Below are 22761 nucleotides of genomic sequence, written 5' to 3'. Positions count from 1 at the left end.
TTTTTTTTTTTAAACAAAAAAATTTAATAATATTTTTACCCCCCCCAACCCCACCCCTTCCCTCTCTCCTCTCCCCCCCCCCTCGAAATTTTTTTCCCCCCCTTTGTGAGTGTATGTTTTCTCCTCCTCTGTGAGTGTAGTTACCTTGTCTGGTATTTTCTCTGTGCATCGGACCTTTCTCCTCTCGGTTTCTTATGTGGTGTGTCTCTTCTCGAATTTTCCATACCTTGTTTGAATATTTAGTTGTTTTCAAGGGGCTGGTTATCTGGATTTCGTGATCTCAACGGCATTGAGTCTACTTACCGGTAGTCATCGACGGGGTTAGAATGGCTTGGACGGGCGGGGAAGGAGGTGGGAGGGCCCTACTCGAGACCATCGTTTGGTGATAACGATGCATATTCGGATTAGTCTTTCGGATGATGAAGGAATTGATGTGCCCGATGAACTAGAAGATATAGCATACGAAGGCAACGAGACACAATAGTTGGATGGGTATTGACTGGGAACCTTACCGAAGGCAAGCAATTTTTGAAGCCCTACCCGAGCATGGAACCTAGTAAAATCTCTGGAAATCACACAAATGAAGGAAGATCAGTATAAATTTCAATTTGAACATACCCAAGACATGTTCAATGTTATTGAAGAGTCACCTTGGAGTGTAGGAGGCAACGTGCTTATCTTTGGAACCCTGGAGAGATGACAAGCGGTGGGTATTCACACACATCGATTTCTGTGCCAATTTCATGATATACCAACTGATTTGCTCAATATGGAATTTGGGTTTCAATTGCGCCGATGGCGACCGGGAAGAGGGATGCTCATAGCGGGACTCGGTGGGGAGAGACATGCTATTTTAGATGCCGTATCACCATTGATCGCGGAAACCCCTCAAATCCTCAATCCCGGCTAGGGCGATCGGGGTCGATGGATAAAATTTTGGTTAAATGGGAAAGGCTTCCTATGTACTTGCTATGGGTGTGGGGTTTTAGGGCATGAAGAAGAGAGGTGCCCTACCCTATTTTCACCTCAACATCGAGAGAATTACAATAGATCCGGCACAAATCTGCGAGCATCTCCACCCGATCGGCTGATTGAGGCGGTTTCCATGCACTATGCATTTTCGAACATTACGGAGAAGAAATCCGGCTACTACATCGGAAAGCTGCCGGCGGAGATGATGAAGGAACACAATCCCGACCACATCCGCCACATCGTCCTTGGTGCCGGTCGGTCAAATCTTCAACTCCATATCGCGAGCCGAGTTTGGGACCACAGCGGCCTGGAGGCATACCACCGTCGCCAACCCATGTTGTTCGACAACCACCCCCGCGCAGTCGTTGATCGCCCAACCTCACCTTGCGGGTAACTTCTCCTCTCTCTCCTCCTAACGGCAGCCGGCTTTTTTAATCCCGAGCTTCAACGTCTTCTCTCATCCTTAATCCCAAACCTAGCATCCTGTTTCACTTATTAACCCTAACACATCACAAATAATTCCCAACTTGTCCCAAACGAATTTAAACCCAATACCATCAAGCCCAAGCCCAAGCCCAGCCCAAATACTTTATGTCACTATTCCCAACCCGTTAGCCCATCCTCACCACACATACAATCTACCCCTTCCAGCCCATCCTCCCCAACCCAAATAATGTTACCAACCCACTTAACCATCTCACATCTTTCTCACACACCGAGACAATACTTACATGCAACAACCGAATCTTCAAGGAAGAAATTTTCAAATGTCCCATAACACAAATCAGCTTTTGACCGGTGCCTCTACACTCCCACCCGGCTAGCTTTCAGCGATTATGCAATATCAGCGGGAGTGATGCTCGGTTTGAGATGGACATGGCTACGAAAATGTAAATAAGAAGAAGAAAGGCACTCAGTGCTCATGGTCCAGGGAGGATATTCATTTTTAAGCTTCCCCCTTGCTTGGAACCCATCACGGGTCATCATGATCATCTATCTTGACTCAGGGTCCCAGTCCCCCTTCGTTCACTCTTACAAATCTCACCAAAAATGAACCGACTCATGTTCTTGATGGAGACTAAGGTCAGTCAATGAAATAGAAATGAGGAAAATTGGAATGGAATATAGCTGACAGGACCATAGAATGTCAAAGTTCATTATTCTCTGATGATGTTAGTGGAAATTCTAGATTCAAATAGAGAGTAATTGACTGTTGCATTACTTACAAGAAACAACAATCCTTTCTAACACTAGTATATGGGGATCCCAAAAACCTAGAAGAAAAAAGTGTAGCATTGACCAAAATGAGTGATGGAGACATTCTTTTCTTGTGATTTTAATTCCTTTCTTTCTTGGCAGAGTGGAGGTACTGTCGAAGTAGGTGTTGCATTTCAGAAATGTAACGTGTGGCTTCACCTTTGGCTCACTGGTGCATCTTATACTGGAGTATAAAGATTGGTCAGCTAATATTCAATCAGTTGGATAGAGCTTTGTAATTCAATTTGTATTTTCCACCTCTATTTTCCCCTTATCTTCATCTCCCCTTTGTTATTGTTCTATGAGACCTAGAGTCCTCCCTTTCTTTCCTGTGTAAGATCTTGTGTGTGGTTACTGTCAGAGCCGATACCCCTCCACCTTCATTGTTATTTAAGAAGCTAAGTGGTGTCAAGAGATCTTAAAGAATGGAATCAAATTCTTTTGGAAATATTCATACTCAAATTGAAAAACTCAAAAGGAGCTTTCTCAATTACAAGGTAATAGAGTACAAGAAGATTCCCACTCAAAGAGAATCAAGTGGCTAAGGAATTGGAACAACTAATGGCTTCAGGAGACATTATGGAGACAAAAATCCAGTTGATTGGCTCCAAGATGGTGAGAAAAATACTTCATTCTTTCATGCAAAGCTGCGAAGAAGACACAACCAGTCTTTAAAATAAGATAGTGATTTGCTCTAATGAGGGAATATTTATAGCCTATTTGAAGTATACTACCAAACCCTCTTCACCTCTAGGGGTTGAGGATAGGATCTCACTTGTGTAATTCAGGCATTCAACCAAAGTTTCGAGGAACAAACTATATGTTACTTCAGCCCCTACCATTGATGAAGTGAAAATGGCTTTGTATGCCATGGGTCCTCAAAGCCCCTTTTCTTCCCCCTCTATTTTTTCAAAGATTTTGGGAGCTAACCCATACGAATTATTTAAATTCGTTTGTGATTTTTCTCATCGGTTTTCTCCCAGGGTACAAATGATACATTGGTATGCTTAATACCAAGAAGGATGCTCCCACTTTGAGATTTCAGCCTAAGCTTATCTTTGTTTCTTTTGAAGGTGGCTACCAAAGTCTTAGCATCCGGACTTAACTCCGTTACCTGATCTTGTTCCTTCATCCCAGTACCTCGTGAAGCCGACTCATACGGTAATATCTTCAGCTCGACTTTCCATTTCATCGAGAGGGGGCAGAGGCTGTTGGCTCTCCTATCTTGTGGTTGTGGGGTTGTTGGCCTTCTTCTCTTTTTAATATTATTTGTTGATTTAATATTAAATGTCTATCCTCTCGTGAGTACTCTTTTTAATCAATGGATCGAGAGTTTTCATAATCCGACCCTAGCGGCCCTTTATCCCCCTTTTTTCTCTTCCTTCTCTTCCCTTGGGGTGGGTGTTCTTCCATCGGCCCCTCTCCCTTTGATGTTTCTTTTTCTTTTCTCGTCCCGTGTCCTCTTTGAGGATCCATCTTCTCACTTCTGTTTCCATCCTGTGTGCTTTAGTCCCACCTCGTGAGAGGTGGTTCTCATTTTGGGTATCCTATGGAGAGGCCAACCAAATATCTAGGGCTTCCAACGGACTTTGGGGTATCTAGTGGCATTATTTCACTCCCTTAGTGATAAGGCGGAGAGTAGATTCCAGGATGGACCTAAGCTCTTGAATCAAACTGCCGGTACTTTTAAGGCTGTAGCTCTTCCATCCTCCAACTATGCAATTTCTCACTTCAAAATCCCAAACTCCATTCATAATAGGTGAACCCAGCTCGTTCTTTTGGGGGGACTAGGAAAAAGCAAAAATACATTGGATGTCTTGGAGATTGTCAAAGAAAAGGCAGGGAGGAGTGGGCTTCAGATCCATTTGCAGAACAAAGCCATGTTAAGCAAGGTAGCTTGAGACTTCTCTCTCAACCCGATGCATTTGGGCTCAATTCCTTAAGAAGATCTTTTCCCAATACAACATTCATGGAGCCGTTTGCTTCCATCTTGCTGGTTCTGGGGTAGTACTCGGACTTTTGTGGATCTTCTGTTTGGTCCTGGATTCCTACACTCAGTTCAGTCCTTTCTACAGCCAACCTTTTTTCGTCCTTTTCCATCGCTGGCCCATCTTGGTGGTTTTCTCCTGAGGCTTGCATTCTAAATATCGTTGCATTGTCCCTAACGAAGATGCTCTTGTTTGGGGCGCAGTGAGATGGAAAGTTCTCCGTGAAGTGCATATGTCTTGTACAACACCGAGGAGGAGGAAGGGACCCCTTCAACATAAACTCATAGTTGGAATGAGTTGGTGAGAGCCTAAGAGTTGGAGTGTAAACTGGCCAAAATCGAATTTTCTATGGGGCGTGTATTGTCTTGCACTCATCCACCTAATCTCCAAGAGTTGGGGTAGATGCATTATGTGGGATGTGGCTTGGATGAAGAAACAACTTCCCATGTCTACTCTTGCCTTTGCAGGTGTATGGTTTGGTTCTCCTCTCTCATGGGATTTCGATGATTGTAGATCTCTTCAGTGGTCTCTTTGGAAGGAATTTAGCAAGTTAAACAAGCATGATGAAGAAATTATGAAAGTCTTAGTTCCTTTGTAGTGTGGTGGTTTGGAAAGCTAGATGATCGGATCTGGGCAACAAGAACTGAAACCCCGGTGGTGGAGAAGGCTCTCTCCATGCAGAGTTCCTCATCAAACCCAACCCACTCGGGGGTTGGCCGTGGTCGGTTGACTTGGGCCTCCTCCGGGTTTGTGGTGAATGTGTGCCTCTGGGTTGCAATAAGAGGGTGTGCGTTTTTTTCGGTGCCGGGAGCTTTGGTGCTTCATCGCCCGGCCTATTTCGTGGGTGATCTGCTTTAGGCATTATTGGAGGCCTGCATGCGGTTACGAGTCAATTTTAATTGAGTCACGTAAACAGATAATCGGTACCTTGATGGTGAGCTTCAACCCCGATGGTAGTGGCCCACCGATCCAAGATATCCATTATTTAATGGATAGACTTCACACATTGTATCCCCGCCTTTATTCCTAGGGTTCTAATGATTGCAGTCTCTTGCCGAGGCCCTTTCGTTCGCCCGTTGGCCTCTTCCCTGTGTGGTTGGTGGTTATGTTCCTCCCCACCCCTTGCCCGCTTGTAGTTGTTGATTCCAAAAAAAAAAAAAAAAAAAAAAAAAACAAATTTTTTTTTTTTCTTTTTCAAGAAAAAAGGGGGGAGGGGGGGGGCGGGCGTTTTCCTTTTCCCCCAACTTCTCTCCGGGCGCTCCCCCCCCCCCCGGGGGGGGGGGCCTTTTTTTTCCCCCCCGCGGGCCCCCCCCCCCCCTTTTTTTTCATAAGGACCCCCCGGCATTATGGCGCCCCCCCTATCCGAAGGTTCTTAATGATTCTCAGCGTAGTTCCTGGGGGTGTACTTATAAGCCCAAAGGCAATAGCCAGCTTCTCGCTATGGTAAAGCAGGGCTTTCTCTTTTGCCTCTTGATCAATGTCATGAAGCACATACCTCGTGTCCGGAACATAACCTGCTTCCTTCATTTCCTCATTCAAAGACCTTAACTTTTCGTAGACCTCTTTCTTCTTTGGGTTCGTAATGGTTTGATTCTTGTCAATCTTCGATTTTTTTTCACGAATTATGCTCTGTTTCAAACCAGATTCTGCCTTCTGCTCCTTGCTTTCAGTGGGAGAATATTTTCGTAGAGTCTCCCACGCAAGGGAGCTGGGCTTGATTGGCATCTTACCAATGAACTGCCTGGCTTCAGCAATCTTCCCTGATTTTCCAAGTAGATCAACAACACTAACATAATGCTCCATGGAAGGAGCAACCCCGTAATCTTTACTCATTGATTCGAAGTGCGCCACTCCTTCTTCCACGGCCCCTAAGCTGGCACAAGCCATCAGGACCCCTGAGAAAGTAAACCCATCTGGTCTCATACCTTCTGTTCTCATCTCATTATAGATTTCAAGACCTTCTTCTGGTTTCCCATTTTTCACTAAACCCATCAGAGTGTTGTTCCAGGAGAGCAAATTCCGTTGCGGCATTTCATCGAATGCTCGGCGGGCATCTGCTATGCTGCCCAATTTGAAGTACATCTCGACCACTTTGTTGAAGACGGAAACACCTGGCCTGGATGGGGATCTAGATATGTAATCATGAACCTTTTTTCCGGCTTCTAACAATTTCAAATCTGTACATACCCGTAGCAGTGCAAGGAATTCGTCTGGAGCAATGTAAATTCCGCGTCTTTCCATGTCGTTCATGAGTTGGAGGGCCTCTTCCACTCGCCCTTCTCCGCATAAACCGTTCAAATTGGAGCTCATCCGATGCCCTCCATCCACAAAAGCGGCTTCTCTGTGAGATAGTCTTGAAACAGTAAAAGAAACACTCTTTTTCTTAGAGGAAAACTGTCTCAAAACCCCAAAATCTTCGCAACTACTTCGGTACTTGAAACATGAGAAATCGAGTACTGTGCATCCAACAGGACTTCTGCTTCTGTGGAATGAACAGGTATTCATGAAACTAAACGTTGGGGGGCATTCAACCGCTGTACACCGAACCGACATTCTGGTAAGAAAGGGACGAGCTTAGAAGCTCGCTACCGAAGAGCAGCAAGTCTCTCGGATATCCTATAGGACCAATCCAACCCCAGCAATGGAGATTTGCAGATTACAATACTCAGAGACGGATAAGCAATCACTGCACCAAAGCCAGGATGCTTGTCCATGCACTCCGAGATACAGTCTGATCCTGTGAACCGCAAGGATATTTTCTTGCGAACATTACAGGATTGGACGAATTTAGTTTTTTCTTACAAAACTGTCCACTTGTCACGAAAAAAAGAGTTCTGGCTAAGGATAGGGGGTTATGGTGGGTGGTAAGGGTGGTGTCAGCCAAGGATTAGTTAATGCGCATGATCGTCAAGCTGAAATTTATGCCATCAGATCCAAAATTTCGGGTGAGACTCAATCTTTACCGTTGATTTCGACAGTTGAAGATCAAAATTTTGACTGACATTTCAATCTGATGGTCCGAAATGTGCGGCTTGATGGTCCTGACCCGAATAAGTTGCTTCCTTCTTCCTTATTACCTTGGCTTCAATCTTTATTTTCTCTAGGTGACATTCTGGCTATGTTATCTCCTGATATTTTAAATTTCTAGATTTGGGACAAAGTAAAAGATGGTAAGTTCACTGTAAAGTCTGCTTATCACCAATGTTTAGTTATGGTTGATGATCAAGGTAGTGTAGCTTCTTCTTCCTCACTTGAATATTGAAAACATATTTGGAATATCCCTATTCTTCCAAAGATTAAGCATTTCCTATGGGTACCCTCACATGAGACTATTGCAATTGGGAGCTCTCTTTTTTCAAAGGAATATTTCCTTTACTCCCCTTTGTATAATTAGTGGCCATAGTCAGGAAAATGTATACCATGCTTTGTTTTTCAGTTCTCATGCACAAAAGTGTTTAAGACTACTCCTTTATGAATTAATACATCTAATTTTCTTGTAGTCACATTCATCATGTTGAAGTTTATGGGTTGTGACAATCTAACCTTGTTGATTTAGATGTGGAGTTCTTTAGCTTGGTGCATATGGAGTACGAAGAATGCAACCCTTTTTAGAGGGATTGAGGTTTCTATACTCCATATCATGACTACTTTCTTTTATTTATGTGCAGATATCAATCCCACATTAAGGAATCTCAAAGGTGTCATGGGGGCCATTACCAAATACCAAGTCATGCCATTGTCGAGGAGCTTGCTCTCTTTCAAATATTTGTAGATGGATCATGAGATAATATTTCACATAAAGGGGGTAGATGATGCATTATGTGGGATTACAAGAGAGGTTTTGTAGTGGCTCAAAACAAACATGGACATAATTCTTCAACAATTCTAATTGAACTTAAAGCCATTAGGGAATGGAATTATCCTTAGATCTTATTTAGGAGCAGTTGATTTGCATGTCCATTCGGATTGCTTACTTGCGATTTTGGCTCTTCAAGGGCTCCAATCATCTTTAGATTGGATGAGTTCTAGTTTAGTTTTGAATATGTTGAAACATTGTTCTTTGTTAAGTAGGGTTACTTTCAGTTATTTTTTTAGGATTGACAATGGTTTTTTTTTTGATTTTCTTACTAGGGGTGCTTGTAGATTTTCCCTAATTAGATTTTGGTGGGGTGTACCACCTTTATTTGTAGTGGACTCTTCTCATTTGTATAGATCTCTTGACCTCTAGTCTTTCATTTAATATTATATGCTTTTATGAAAGAGTGCACTAACTTTAAAAGGGTTTCCTTTTAAAAGGGTTTCCTTTTTGGAACTTAGGCTGAGTATAAGCTTGGGGAACTAGTTGAAGAAATGTTATTGTTAAAGCAACCTAGAGGGGGGTAAATAGGTTGCAACTAGTGAATTTGTCTAATTTTTCGATTTAATTGTAAATACAAAGTAAATTGTAAATTTGAATAATAATAAAGTAATGCAATCAATCCACAAAACAAGTATTTTATAGTGGTTCAACTTTGCAAGTTTACGTCCACTTCTCTCTAGTGATTCTCTTTCCATACAATGGGTAGAAATCAAACCCTTTATAATCTATGTTCAATAGGGCAAGAACATCATTTTCAATCTTTGTTTTAAGTAGGGCAAGAGCACCATCAACTAATTCTAATAAACCTAAACTATAATTAAACAACAATACAATTTGAGGAATTGAAAGATATTACCTAACAAGAAATATGACATTTTACTTCTTGTATGAGTGTAATGCAATGATGAATGAATGCTCAAGAGATGAGATGCACCACTAATGAAATTCTAATGACCTTCAATCACTCCAAGCTTGACTCTAATGAATTTGTTTGAAAACTTTAAAATGTCCTTCAAAATTGAGTGAAGTTGGAAGACAAGTGATCAAGGTTTGTTTACCAATTTGAGAGCTTTGAGAGTTGTGAGATAGTAAATGCTCAATAGGTGAGGTAGAGATTTCAAATGGGGGTAGTTGGACTTATAAAGATGGCATTCAATTGTTTGGCCCAACCTCCCAACGGATAGAAAGTTCTTTGAAATTTTAGTCCAAACGGAGATCCATTAAAAAAATTTAGCTTTGCAATTACATATTTCAGGCCCTTAGTGCCCCACTTGCTAGGAAAAGGTGTTGCTTCCAATTTTCTGGCTTGATCATTTGAGGTTGTTATCTAACCTTTTTTTTTTGGCCAAAAAAAAAAAAATAAAAAAATTATATATTAGTGTAAACTGGAGCTCAATCACCGTTTAAACTGGAGCTCGTAAAAGTGACATAGAAATATCAGTGTACCAAATGTTAGCAATATGTTGCCGTGTTGAATGAGGGTGACATGACACCTCTTGTCGACACAAGGATGACCAAAAGTCAACGATATATATTGCCGATATATCACGAACGGTCAATTTTTATATTGCCAATTCGTGATAATTAGCTAAATTCCATTCAATTTTTCATCGATTTTTTCCATTTTAACCCTATTTTGCTCAAATTATAAAGAAATTCCGAGGCCCAAAGTGACGTAAGACCTCTACAGGTCCCATGTCCATCGACAACAGAATGTGAAGCACGAGCCATACTCAATATGATTGTATAATGACTTATAGACTTTAATACTTTTTTTTACTAGTTTTGTACTTGTGTGTATTCTTTGCTTGTTTACATTGATATGTATGATTTTTCTAGACTTTCATTTTTGCTGCATACAGCCGAGCATGTATCGAGTTAGAACATTAGTTTAGGGGATGTTTTAGACCCAAACAATGCTCTTAGTGTATTTCTTGGTCTTAAATTAGACTATATAATAAAATTCAAGTTAAAATTATCTTTCCCAAAACTAGGAGTTGATTTTTCACCGAACTCACTCCAAAAGTTGCCTAAAATGTCACAATATTTCACTTTATCTATGGTGTTAGCTATCACCATCACTCACGCAAAATGTCGGCAACATTTTGAACCTTATAGGATCCTTCTCCGTCCTACTTCACGATCATAAACTTTTCCACAACTAATAAATTTCCCAATTAAATTCCTTTGTTTTTCTTCTTCGTTAGATTGGAAAATTTATTAACTGTTCTTTAACTAACACGTGACATAATTTCTTACTGTCTAATAAACGTGACAACCAGAACTTTCAGGCTAGTATGACTTGCATGCTGCACATTAAATGCACAACATGTGCAGTGCACGGTCGAGATTGAAATCTCAACCAAGATTTCGATCTCGACGGTGCACTTCACCGAGCTGCACATTAATGAAGAACTACAGGCTTCAGCTCTATCAAACTTGAAAATATAAAATGAAATCAAAATGCGTTTGGATGTGAAGATTATCCACTCTCTAACTTCCACGTCAAAGATTTTCTACTTGTCTCTTGGTTTTTATTCATAAAAATATATGTTCGATGTCGGCAAGCGGAAAAAGCTAGTTGTCGCTCGTCATTGATTGCCACTTAATCACAAATTCACAATCCAGATATTATTAAATAAGCGACGATAATGCATGACTCGGACCAATCATAGCGAACACGCCCTGACGCTCGGTGAATCAGAAGCCTACACGTAGCGTCAAACGTGGCATCTCCTACAGTGGAAGGTTGTCTTTAAAAATGGTGGTTTTTCCTCAATGGTCCATCACTCGCTGGCTACGGTTGTCTGACTTATCGCGCTCTCTATTAATTCTTTTGAAGGTAAACTTATAACCCAAATCATATTCCAGAAGGAATCCGAAGGGATCACACTGTTTCATTTCCTGTCTTCGTGTGAAATTTGTCTCTGCAACTGCAAATTCTTTTGTTTCCTTTTGGGTTAATTTTTGAATTCTTTTTTAGATCTGAACAATGGGGAGGACGGGATATTTGGCCATGAAAACTGATCCAACGACCACTGAGTTGATCAATTCCGATCTGCAAGACCTCGCCAATGCCGCGAAGAAGCTCGCCGTTCATACTGCGACGTTGGGAGGACTAGGTTTTGGAACTACTTTTCTTAAATGGGTGGCTTCCTTTGCTGCAATGTAAGTCCCCTCCCCCACTTCTCTCTCACTTTCGTGCGCTCGAATGTCCCCTTGATTTTAAGTATACGTTTCATTTGTGATTCATGTCTAATTGAATGATAAGTTGCTTTGATTTTGTGGTCTTTTGAGATAATTTGATCTTTTTGTTGATTTTAGTGATTGAAACGAGTCCTCTTTCTCTCATTATTTCCTGACCATGATATTATTTCAAGTTATTCTGCTGCTTGTCAATATGATTTGGATCTTAATCGACGCTACTTTGTCAGTTTTGCGGTCGCCGTCCCCATGTTTCATATGAACTTTCCTGATTCATTTCAGAAATTCGAAAGATTTTCATCCGTTGCTTCCCCCTTTTACCTTAATCTGCTATGTTTCTCTTAGGAGGAACTTTTGAGTTTATTAGAAATGGAAGACTTTTGTGGCAATGGATTTAGTCTTTTGGTTTAGCTGTCGTACGCTTACCATGAGTGCATTGGTATTCTTATATCAACTCAAAGAGATGGCCACCAATTGCAGAATTGGAGCAACATTTTCTAGTGCATGCATATTGTTACCTATGATATTGACGTCCTGTTCCATTTGCTGGGTTAATTTGCCAAATCTTGCTACTTGTAGTATTCAAGCTCTGTAAATGTAAATTGGAAACACCTGCATTGGAAGTTTTTGTGCTGATTTTGTGATGAATTTTTCAATAACGATTACATGTAATTATCGATTGTTTTCTATGGATTTTGGCTGGAAGCTACATTTCATTTTATCAGAGTTCCACTCGCGTTACTAGAAATTGAACCCATTTTCTATATTTAAGGATAGGGAAATTTTTATTATTGCTCTCAATGAGAGATTGTTTGACAAATAATTAATTGATCTCGGCGTCAGAATATATGACCCAGAAAAGTCTTTTATGTTGATAATAGAAGAAATTTGCTGCTTGAGCATCTTTTGAATAACAGAAGGCTTTTATTTTACCTCTGTCTCTTTGTTAATTGACAAATAGTTTTTTTTTTTTGGTACTGTAATTGACAAATAGTCAGTTACTCACAAATCATCGAAGATTGTGTTTCAAAGAACTAATTGATCTCAGCATCAGAATATATGACCCAGAAAAGCCTATGTTGATAAAAGAGGAAATTTGCTGCTTGAGCCTCTTATGAATGACAGAAGGCTTTTATTTAATCTCTGTCTCTGTGTTAATTGACAAATGGTTGGTTAATCACAAGTCACAAATCGTTGGAGATGGCTTTATGATTCCGTCACTATCTGAGATCTGTAAAATTGGAGTGGGAGCGAAAATATGTAATGCATCTATACTACCATTTACTGAGCTATACATCTATATCTGTTAACACCATTCTTTTATATTCTTAATGCAGTTACCTTCTGGTTTTGGACCGAACAAACTGGAAGACGAACATGCTGACTTCACTGTTGGTTCCTTATATTTTCCTCAGTCTACCTGCAGTATTGTTCAATGTGTTAAGGTGATCTTCCTCACAGTTTCCACTTTTGTTTTTTGGGCTAGTCTTTTCTTCTTTATATACACTAATCCAATTTGATTTTGGTGCAGGGGGGAGGTTGGAAGATGGATTGCATTTGTTGCTGTTGTATTACGGCTTTTCTTCCCACGACACTTTCCTGGTATGTGTTTCTAGTCTAACAATCTTGATGGATCATGTTTGTACTGACATGAGTTAGAGTATGTGTCCAAACTTTCTACATTTAAGTTTTTTCAGTTTAAGAAGCCCTGTTTTCAGAAACCTGGTTTGTCTCTATTTTCTTGCTTCAGAATGTGTACTAGATCCAGAATATATTTCAAGAATGCATACCAAAATAGCCTTACTATTTATTTTTATGCTAAAACCTTGGGCATTTGGTCCAGTACTGTCCCATTTAGTTGCAGTTACCCCAGCCCAAGCTACGCTTTCCATCAGATTTGAACTCATCTAAATCTGCCACCAATTGAGTGACTTTTGGTATTCTGCTCCTGAGGTTTTCTTTTGGCTTTCGTTGTGCCTAAACAAGTGTTATTGCTTCAAATGTTCAAAGTTACTACTCAAGTATGCCTTCTTCCCCCTCCCCCTTTCTGGGTTTCTTCCCAAAGTTACAGAACTTTCCATCCTAATTCTAGAGTTCTCCTTTAGGGAGATTCGAATGTGCCTTTTTTCGTATGAATTATCATCCTTGGTCTTCCTAGGGATATAGCTATTTTTCACTATGCATACAGCTATTCTTTCCTTTTGAGCCTTTGAGTTTCTCTTTCTGGTTGAATCTGCAAATATAAAGTTTCCGTGGCCATCTTGTAATGGGTCTGAAGCTTCCCTCCCTCAACTCACACAAAACCCCAACTCCCCTACCCACTCCCTGTGAAAAAGGGATCACTTTTGATAGTAAGAACTAATTGTGTGCCATTGTGTGGGGTATGCTTCCCGTGTTTGAACTATTTTTTGATATTGCAAGTCTTTGCCTGGAGAGATGGTAAAAACTTGAGCTGCTATTAAGAATATGTGAATTTGAGGTTTAGAGTGACCATAAAATATTGAAAAAAGGTTAGAAGTGACCTCAACCCAGCACTTGTGGATCCTGTGAAGGACGTGTTCAAGTTCAGGTTCTCGATGACTTATAGCATGTCCTATCTATCTAATATAACCTTCACCATTGATGGTGAGTTTACTTATTGACAAAGTATCTGGTTAAACATATGGACTAGTGAAGATCCTAGAGCTACAAAATACTTCCTTTGAAGCTTTGCAGTTTTAGTCAATGCCTATATCCAAGCTGTTGATTCATTTACAGCATGAAGCCAAAATATCACTGAATTCCTTATTTTCTTATCTGACAAACTTCTCTTCCGAAATTTCTAGTATATAAATTACCGTTTTATTCCAGCATCTGGGATGTAGGAGTAGTTCTTTTCATCAGAAACCACTCTTTTGAAATTTCTCCCTTTCATTAATGTATTTGCTAGTTACAGTATTCCAGCTTCTGTGATTTAGGGGTAGTATATGGCCTCAGTTGTATCTGAACAAGTAGTATAAGCATCACCCAATCCAAAAGCCTAAAGTTGCCCATCTGAAAAAAGTTTCTGTTGCAGTGAGTAAAATTAGAACATTATGACTGAAGATATGATTCCTGGAAATTGGATATTTGGATGTAGAGCAATTTCGAAACTTAAGCAGCAGGAACATAGCAGAATCAGGTGTCAGCTACAAGATGCGAGTGAAGGAGATGGGGTTGGTTGAAAATGGTGTGGATGGTGGTAATTGAAGGTGAACAGTTGGTCGTGGGGGATCAGTGACACTGCAGATGATGGAACTCAGTCATATTTATCGATATAAAGCATAGAAGTTAAAGAAAGTATATGGTACCTCTTAAAGAAAATCAAAGCTATTGTAAAAATTCTACTTCTTCAGTGATCCCCTCAGGACTGGTAATTCAAGGGCAAAGTAAATAGAGAAAATGGTAGAATTTATAGGAAGGGAAAAATAGGTAGGGATTTCTGGAATGTGAACTCAAAGAGGGTTTAATGCAGTAATCACAAACACATAAACACTAGAACTAAATAACCCTTAAGGGGGGCGATACAAGTTCAGAACAGTACCACCACTACTATAATCTCCTGAGTAAATAACTAGTAGCAGAGCTGTCATCGGAGTATCACAATACATTGAAATACAGTACTGAATGTTTTATAATTCCTTATTGAATGTGTTGGGAATCCTCTGTTTCTGATCATGGATATTGGTGGTTGCAGACTGGCTAGAGATGCCTGGATCATTGATTCTTCTCCTGGTTGTAGCTCCAAGCTTATTAGCGGATAGCCTGAAGGGCAGTTGGATTGGCATCGTAATTTGTCTTGCCATTGGATGCTATCTGTTACAAGAGCACATTCGTGCATCGGGTGGGTTCAGGAATTCCTTCACTCGGAGTAATGGTATCTCAAACACGCTGGGGATAATCATTTTGCTTGTTTATCCTGTCTGGGCCTTGGTACTCCACTTCATCTAATCCTTCCGAAGTACAAGCAATGGACTATCCTCTGGTTTGCAGTGTGAGGAAAAAATTCGAGTCGTTTGTTAGAGCCATTAATGTTACTAGTTTCTGGTTTGCAATTTGAGCAAAACTGTTTATTTGTATCATTTGTTGAACCTGCGCAGTTTTCAGAACTTATGTGTTGTAAGCCTGTGAATGTATTAAAAGAAAACCTTTGTCAATGTCTGCCTTTGAATCTTAGCTCCTTTCAGTTGTTTGGAGACTTATTTCTATGAGGTTTTGGTCTTTGTCAATTGAGTGAACCTCTTATGTGTTGTAAACTTCATAAAAAAAAGGTATCATTGTCCGTATCCTGTGGCTGCAACCCATAAAAAATTTCAGCCTAGGATTGAGTCTGTTCGGGTAAGTAGGATGAAATGTGATCAATAAAACCCTTTTAAGGTTGCTCAGTTGGCAATGACCTTTTGAGTTTCCTTGATGGTGTATGTAAATAGTCCCTACTCCCAAGTCCCCAATATAAAAGCTGTCAATTCCTTAAAAAAAAAAAAAAAAAAAAGTCAATTAAAATCATCAAAGGGTTCAACACTTAAATGAAGAGGTCAATGGAAGAATAGCGGAGTGGTTGAGAACCTCGCCTCTAAGTAGAGAGATTATGGTTTCAATATTTACCGGCGGCATATGTAATATCCTCTATTGCCAATTTTCCTATATATAAAGCGCCTTTATTACCCCAAAAAAAAAAAAAAAAAACTCTTAGTGAAGAGGTCATGAGTTTGACTCTCTTTGATGGTATGTGTAATAATCCCCCACCCATGGGCGGTAGAGTTGCAACAAGGTTGGGCTGGGCCGATCCTTTGCAATCCCAAGCCCAACCATATATATTATAATCTAAGCTCATTCCCACCCTGACCCTAATTCAGAGTCAATGATTATTATCCCTGACCCCTAAGCCCTACAGCGCCAAGCCAAGCCCATTCCTGTTCTGATTGGCCCTGGCCTTGTTTTTTGCCTTGATTAGTTCTGTCCCTGCCCTGATAGGCCCTATCCCTGGCCCTAATTGGCCCTATACTTGGCCTTGTCACTAGCCCTTATTGGCTCTGTCCCTAGTCCTAGCCATATCCTTGTCCCTATTCCAAATTCATTGAGATCAAGCATTAGAGACAAAATTAGGGCCGGGATTACGGCTAGAATTAGGGCCAAAATCAAGGCTAGGGTTATGGCCAAAAATTAAGGTCGGGTCTAGACAAGCCCGGTGGGCCAAAGAGTAATCCTAGGACCTAATCAGGGCCATAATATTTTGGCATAATCTGTCCTTAGGGCTAAAATCTTGAGCCCAAGCCATATTTGAGCTCAGGGTAGGCTTAGGGCGGATTAGGGCCGTCAAGGCCAAACTTGCGGTAGAACTACATTAGGGCCAGGGGGCTATCCCTCCCCTCCCTCCCCCCAAAATTTTTTTTTTTAAAAAAAATTCCCCTATAACCCTCTTCCCATGCGTGAAATATCAGCACTTGCCCCTTTTTTCCAATTTTTTGAAATTCCACCATTCCCTATTCAAAATTTTGACATTTTTCCTTGGACCCTATTCCATGTGTGAAATCAATAATTGGGCTCACAACTATAGAAAATTTTAACGATAAAGATAATGAGTAAAAAATTCATTGTGTTACGTGCAAAACATCGGTACTTAGCCCCTCATGATGTTAAGTCTTAGCTCTGCTCTTGCACCCAAGCATCAGTTCTCATTTCCACAAAAATAAAAATGTGGATTAAAATCCTTACAGATGCCCAACACTACATGCTCACTTGACTCAGTTTTGCTTTACTTGTTCAAGCTAAGTACCGTTACTGTTATGCCTTCCACGTATTGAGCTCCCAGTCCAGATAAATAGGAAGCATGGGGAGTTCCTCATCAGATCTTCCTATAATTTAGTTAAGAACAACTGAGTGCAAGCGAATAGGGGTACTTACGTAAATTTAATGCTTTCTATAAAATGCCAACCTTAGAACCCTAAATTCTTAACACCTATAAATCCCAAAGGAGAACACCATTAGGCGCAGTAGCTCTTCCATTTTCGCTTACCAACATCTATTTTTCGGCTGAAAGTTTTGAGTAAGCAATCATTTGCTCTTTCTCTTCCTCTTATTATAGTGATTTCGATTCAAAGTTTTTGGTTTTGTTCGTTTTCCTGCTTCCAGGAGTTCGTGTCTGAAACTGATTGATGGGTTTCTCTGTGATGAACAAATCAAAGATGACGAGTCCGATTTAATTCCATTCAATTCTTGTGACGACAATCGAGGCATTTGTCTGAGAGGAACCCTTCACTTCTAATCTATATTGGGTTTTCATTTCTTCAACTGGGTTTGTTTTTGGAGCCTTATTGATTGAAATTGTAACACATTCTTGCTCTCTGTCTCTGAAATCGCTGACTGAAACAGAGAGAATGTTCCCCTTCTATTTTCTTCTTTTGGGTTTTGTTTTCCCAACTCCAAATTCTCTGTTAGGATTTTTCTTTTGATGTTCTGCAGTTCAGATTTTTGTGTTTTTCCAGATAATTTCATGATTGACAGAATGGTGAGATTGGGGTAAATGTGGCGATGATGATAAATATCACTCTCTAACCTCACAGAATGAGGTTCACCTGTGATTACTGTTCAAGCACTTTTGAGCTTCAATTACCCCCTCCTTTCACCTTCTTGTTCCAGTATAATCTGGAAAACCTTGAAATGTGAATTGGTCAATTTTTGAATCCTTATTGGGTTCAAGAGATTGTAATCGCTTTGATTGGCCAGTGGTTGTTTGATTTTTTAATCTCATTTACTTTGTCTTGCCTCTTACGTTACATCATATAATAACTTCGAGAATGAATGGATACTGCCAAATAGCTGTGGAGAAAGAGAAATTTAAAAAGAAAATGAGAGTTCTAGAGTCTTTTCTTTTCGTTGGTCATCATTGATGATCAAAATTTTCAACAAGAAAAAGGTAAAATCATTGTTGATCAAAATATACGCAAACCCTACTCATTAATCAAAATATATCTTTTGACTTGGTAAAGTTTATCCCCAAAAAGAAAAGAAAGAAAATAAAGAACTTTTGACTTCATAAAGCAAAGATGCAGGAATAGATGTTTAAGTTGATTCGATACACTTCAGATCATGAACTTTTAATGGTGTGGGGTTCAAGAAGAGTAAATTACGCACCTTTGAGTTTTTCTGATTCTAATTATATTTCTAACAAATCTATTGTTGGACTAATAGGGTTAAGTAATGATTTGTATGGGAAAAATTCAGTAATGATTAACATTTGTTAGACTAATAGAGTTATGTAATGATTTGCATGTTGAATTCATTTCAATGTTCAAGGAAGAAAAAAAAATAAAAGAAAAAGAGAGACAGAGACAGAAAGAAGAGTAAAGGGGGTAAAGGGCATCATAAGGTATTAGGACTTCTGTAACATAGTAGATTTTAGGAGTTTAAGCTTAATAGTCTATAAACTTAGTTTTGAATACTTTCTTCTACTCTCTCTAGTTGGGTTTTAGGCTGATTTAGTGCAAGTAAGTGCTAAGTGTCGGTAAGGTTGATTTGAATACTTTCTTCTACTTTCTCTAGTTGGGTTTTAGGCTGACTTAGTGCAAGTAAGTGTTAAGTGCCGGCACGGTTGGCTTAGTCAAGAACTAAGGCTGTGACATTATGCTTGTGATGGGTTAGAATAGGGTATCACTCCACAATGGTCTAATAGAGACAATGGTCGCTTGTCGCATCCTTGAGAATTTGGGTTGGTTAACATTGTTTTCATGCCTCTCTGTTGTACATTTAAAAGGGAGTTTACTTATGAACATAGACAAGGTAGATTCTATTCTTGAATGCGTGATGAAAGGACACTAGGATAATATTATCTGACTCGTAACATGAAGATCCACTAGTGTCGATTCATTGAGTTTAGGTATCCTATCCGTATGTAATGGATTTTAATCAAAACTGGATTATTTCTAGTCATGAGGGAAGGAGGGCACTAGTAATCTTCATGGATTCCTTTCCATGTATCAATAAAGAAATAAAAAGTGAACACCAGCCTGCTAAAATGGCATTGGCTGATTCAAAGCTACAAAGTGGAGAAGAAAAAGACATTACCATTGAGGATTTGGATTTCCACCACTCCAGGGCACCTAATTTTCCCATCTCACCGTTTACATGACATATGTGGGCTCGGATGGTTTGTGTTAGGTGGGTGTGAGAGGGAAAATTGGGTTCAATGTGCACCCTGGTTGAGAAGATCTAAGTTTGGCCATTAAAGGTTGATAATGACCGGCATCTCTTAGTGAAGAGATCATGAATTCTAAGCTACGATTCTGTATTCTAAGCTACCGATTCCCAAAGAAAGAAAAAGAAGAAAAAGACAAGTGCTTGTATTCTAGTGTAAGTGGGAATGAATCATGACAAAATACAAAGAAAACAAAATTAAGAAACTACAAAGGAAAGCTTATTTCCTCTTCCTTTTCAGGAACGGTGAAAGCTTTCCCCACTCTTCACATCAAAACATCAATTCTTCAGACCCAAATATTGAATTTGATTTTTAAGCAGTCTTCATCGTCTATCTTCTCTTATAGTTGACAAGAAATTAAACTAACGATGGGCAACAACCTTCCAATAGAAAAATTTTCCTCTAGGTAGACACGTGTTCGGCTCAACCATCTCCATGACAAACACAGACAAAACCATTTGGTTATAAAAAAAATTTTCTACGTAACTTCTTCCTTCAGCTTCAAAACCAACTTGACCTGAGATCCCTTCAACTAAAAGAAAGAGAGAAACAAAGCAGTTTATCAAAACTACCAACTAAATTTCTTCGATGGCTGGAGTTGGTAGATTGATGTTTAGCACCGTTAAGCCTCTAAGGAATTTTAATTTTCCTTCATCTTCTTATCATAACTCAAGTAATTCATCTTTCTTAATAATGCCCAGATGTTTTTCAACTCATGATAATAAGAATCACAATCAGAGGAAGTTATCTGTAGTTGCACTGAAAGCATCAGTGACTTCTGAGAGCGTGATTCCCAGAAACATCACAGGAACAGCTCTAATTACACTTTCAAGGCCTGAAGTTAAGAGGAAATCATGGAGACTGAACGCTGAGATGCTCTTGGAGAAGGTAAGTGTGCTGTGTTTCTGTACTTTCCATTTATACTCATATCTTAAGCTGGATAAACTATTGCAGGTACTCATTGATTGCAGGTTCTTCACATTGTTTGCTGTTGCTGGATCATTGTTAGGCTCAATCTTGTGTTTCCTTGAGGTGATACCTGCATTTTAATCATAGCAAGCTTGCTTCCTTGACAGTTCCATTTTTTCATTTAACAGTGGAATTAATGCAGGGATGCTTCCTCATTCTAGAATCATATCTCAATTATTTTAATAAGATGCTCCAAAACTTAGATCAAGGACATGTTGTTGAGCTACTTATTGAGGCCTTGGGTATTATCTGTTTTCATTCCACCTCTCACTTTCATCTTTTCAGTACAACCAGAAGATAATAATTTTTCTTCTTCTTCATTGGCAGATATGTATCTTCTAGGATCTGCCATGCTTATTTTTGGTACTGGGTTATATGCTTTCTTTGTTGGTTCCAAGGACATAAAGAGAGGGAGCACAAGACTGATATCTGAATCCAACTTTTTTGGGCTCTTTGATCACTTTCATGTAAGTGTACTGCCTTGGTCATTGTTCTTGATTGAGCTTTTATGTTGATTAGGTGTGTTTATCACCAGATGCTCCCAGCTTGGATGGAGATGCAATCAGTATCTAAGGAAAATTCAAAATTAGGGCATGCAGTGCTGATGATACTCCAGGTGGGGATACTGGAGAAGTTCAAGAACATATCATTCGTAACTGGGTTCGATCTTGCCTGTTTTGCTGGAGCTGTACTAGTTTCTTCAGCTTCCATTTTCCTTCTCTCCAGGCTCTCAATGGTGGAACAGAAGGTTGGTGGCAGTTAGCCAAAGCTGCTATATGGTTTGCATGGCTCATGGGCCAAAAATTAATATGCCCACTTTCAATTATATAATCTAAAGTTTTTACTGTTTGTGGTAGATACTCAAAACTAGAGTTGTCTGCAGAGAATTTCTGAAAAATGAAGGGGTACAGACTGGAACTTCTTGTCACCAAAGTTGTTGGATTCCTCATTTGTGAAAGCTTTTTCTTTACAATGACAAAAATGAGCATTTTCCTTGGCAGCAGCACGGTTCCAAGCAGTCCACATCTGGCCATTCAACATTTATTCACTTATTCTGGATTGTTTACATTAATAGTTCAGATTTAATGCAACCCAATTTGAAATTTGTGCAGTAGAGTGCTTGGAGCAGCGCTGCTCCCAAGCATTTTCCTAAAAATGATTGAAAGAACTTGAAAGTCATCTACTCATCTTGATTAGCACAATAAAAATTTGAAAAGTTACGCTTTGAAATGATTCAAGCTGTAAACCCTACTCATTCCAGATAGACGAAGTTATTCATATTTTAGCCAAAGCTGCTACATGGTTTGCATGGCTCATGGGCCAAAAATGAATATGCCTACTTTCAGTTATATAATCTGAAGTTTTTACTGTTTGTGGTAGATACTCAAAACTAGAGTTGTCTACAGAGAATTTCTGAAAAATGATGTGGTACAGACTGGAACTTGTTGTCACCAAAATTGTTGGATTCCCCATTTGTCTTATTTTGGAAAGTTTTTCCATTACAATGATAAAAATGATTAAAACAACTTGAAAGTGATCAACTCATACAGACTGAAATTCTTGTCACCAAAATTGTTGGATTCCCCATTTGTCTTATTTTGGGAAGTGATTTTTTTTCTTTTCGGTACAAAGACGGGGTTAAACAACCCAAAGGAACAAACAGAAAACTTAACATAAACAAGACTCTCTATCCACCATGAGAATTCCTTCTAACCCAGCTGGAGGATCTGGGAAGAAAGCACATGGGTCAAAGGGACAAAGTTGCACCCTAGACATCCAATCAGTAGCTTTGTTTGCTTCTCTACGAAGATGAACAAACCTCACCCTTCCATTAACGCCTGAAAGGGTTTTTATTTCCTCAATGAGACAAATAATACAATGATAAAAATGATTAAAAGAACTTGAAAGTCATCAACTCTGGATAATCACAATAAAAATTAGATTCATGTAGTAAAACCTACTCAATCTGGATAATGCTAAATCATTATTAATAAGTAAATACTAGATAACTGATTTAACCATCAGATATGTTTATGTATAGATGTACTTATACAGAAAGATTTTTAGTGCACAATGAAACTTGAAAAACAATAAGTGTTGCAACCTTCTTGCACATAGTGGTGGGGGCAAATTACCTATAGAGAATTTTTGAAAAATAATGGGTACATACTGGAACTTGCTGTCACCAAAATTGTTGCATTCCCAATTTGTCTTATATGGGAAAAATTTTTCTTTACAATGAAAAAAATTAGGATTTTGTTTGGGAGCAACGCCACTCCAAGCAGTCCACATCTGGCCAT

General features: G+C 39.5%; 3 protein-coding genes, 1 long non-coding RNA gene and 1 other non-coding gene across 6 annotated transcripts; 4 read left to right on the top strand and 1 right to left on the bottom strand.

Annotated features, from left to right (window-relative positions):
• Positions 1-5561: 5561 nt before the first annotated feature.
• Positions 5562-6770, bottom strand: LOC149014849 (pentatricopeptide repeat-containing protein At2g15690, mitochondrial-like). Its single transcript, XM_089155352.1, has one exon. It carries the CDS (start codon positions 6768-6770, stop codon positions 5562-5564), a length of 1209 nt encoding a protein of 402 aa, XP_089011478.1.
• Positions 6771-10830: 4060 nt separating this feature from the next.
• LOC149014848 (cold-regulated 413 plasma membrane protein 2-like) lies at positions 10831-15642 on the top strand. 2 transcript variants are annotated; one of them, XM_089156392.1, is made up of 5 exons: positions 10831-10918; positions 11060-11244; positions 12618-12725; positions 12812-12882; positions 14996-15641. In XM_089156392.1, exons 2-5 carry the CDS (start codon positions 11069-11071, stop codon positions 15247-15249), a joined length of 609 nt encoding a protein of 202 aa, XP_089012518.1. In that variant the 5' UTR covers positions 10831-10918; positions 11060-11068; the 3' UTR covers positions 15250-15641. The 2 variants fall into 2 exon arrangements, with proteins under 2 accessions (XP_089012518.1, XP_089012519.1); XM_089156393.1 differs by lacking the exon at positions 10831-10918 and having other exon boundaries at positions 10932-11244; positions 14996-15642.
• A 1629-nt stretch (positions 15643-17271) lies between these two features.
• On the top strand, positions 17272-17689 carry LOC149014846 (uncharacterized). Its single transcript, XR_016173555.1, has 2 exons — positions 17272-17344; positions 17431-17689. It is a non-coding gene; the product is annotated as an uncharacterized LOC149014846 (long non-coding RNA).
• Positions 17461-17548, top strand: LOC149014847 (small nucleolar RNA SNOR75). The gene has a single exon (XR_016173827.1). It is a non-coding gene; the product is annotated as a small nucleolar RNA SNOR75 (small nucleolar RNA).
• A 2324-nt stretch (positions 17690-20013) lies between the features above and the next one.
• On the top strand, positions 20014-21417 carry LOC149014845 (uncharacterized). Its single transcript, XM_089155351.1, has 6 exons — positions 20014-20380; positions 20447-20524; positions 20604-20703; positions 20789-20928; positions 20997-21209; positions 21319-21417. The coding sequence occupies exons 1-6, from the start codon at positions 20081-20083 to the stop codon at positions 21415-21417; spliced, it is 930 nt and encodes a 309-aa protein (XP_089011477.1). The 5' UTR covers positions 20014-20080.
• The last annotated feature ends 1344 nt before the right edge of the window (positions 21418-22761 follow it).

The sequence above is a fragment of the Hakea prostrata genome, chromosome 5 (genome assembly GCF_041222555.1).
Source record: "Hakea prostrata isolate BN-2017 chromosome 5, UWA_Hpros_2, whole genome shotgun sequence".
Classification (NCBI taxonomy): Eukaryota; Viridiplantae; Streptophyta; class Magnoliopsida; order Proteales; family Proteaceae; genus Hakea; species Hakea prostrata.
The sequence above is the reverse complement of the archived record's forward strand: the minus strand, read 5'-3'. Positions and strand labels throughout refer to the sequence as shown.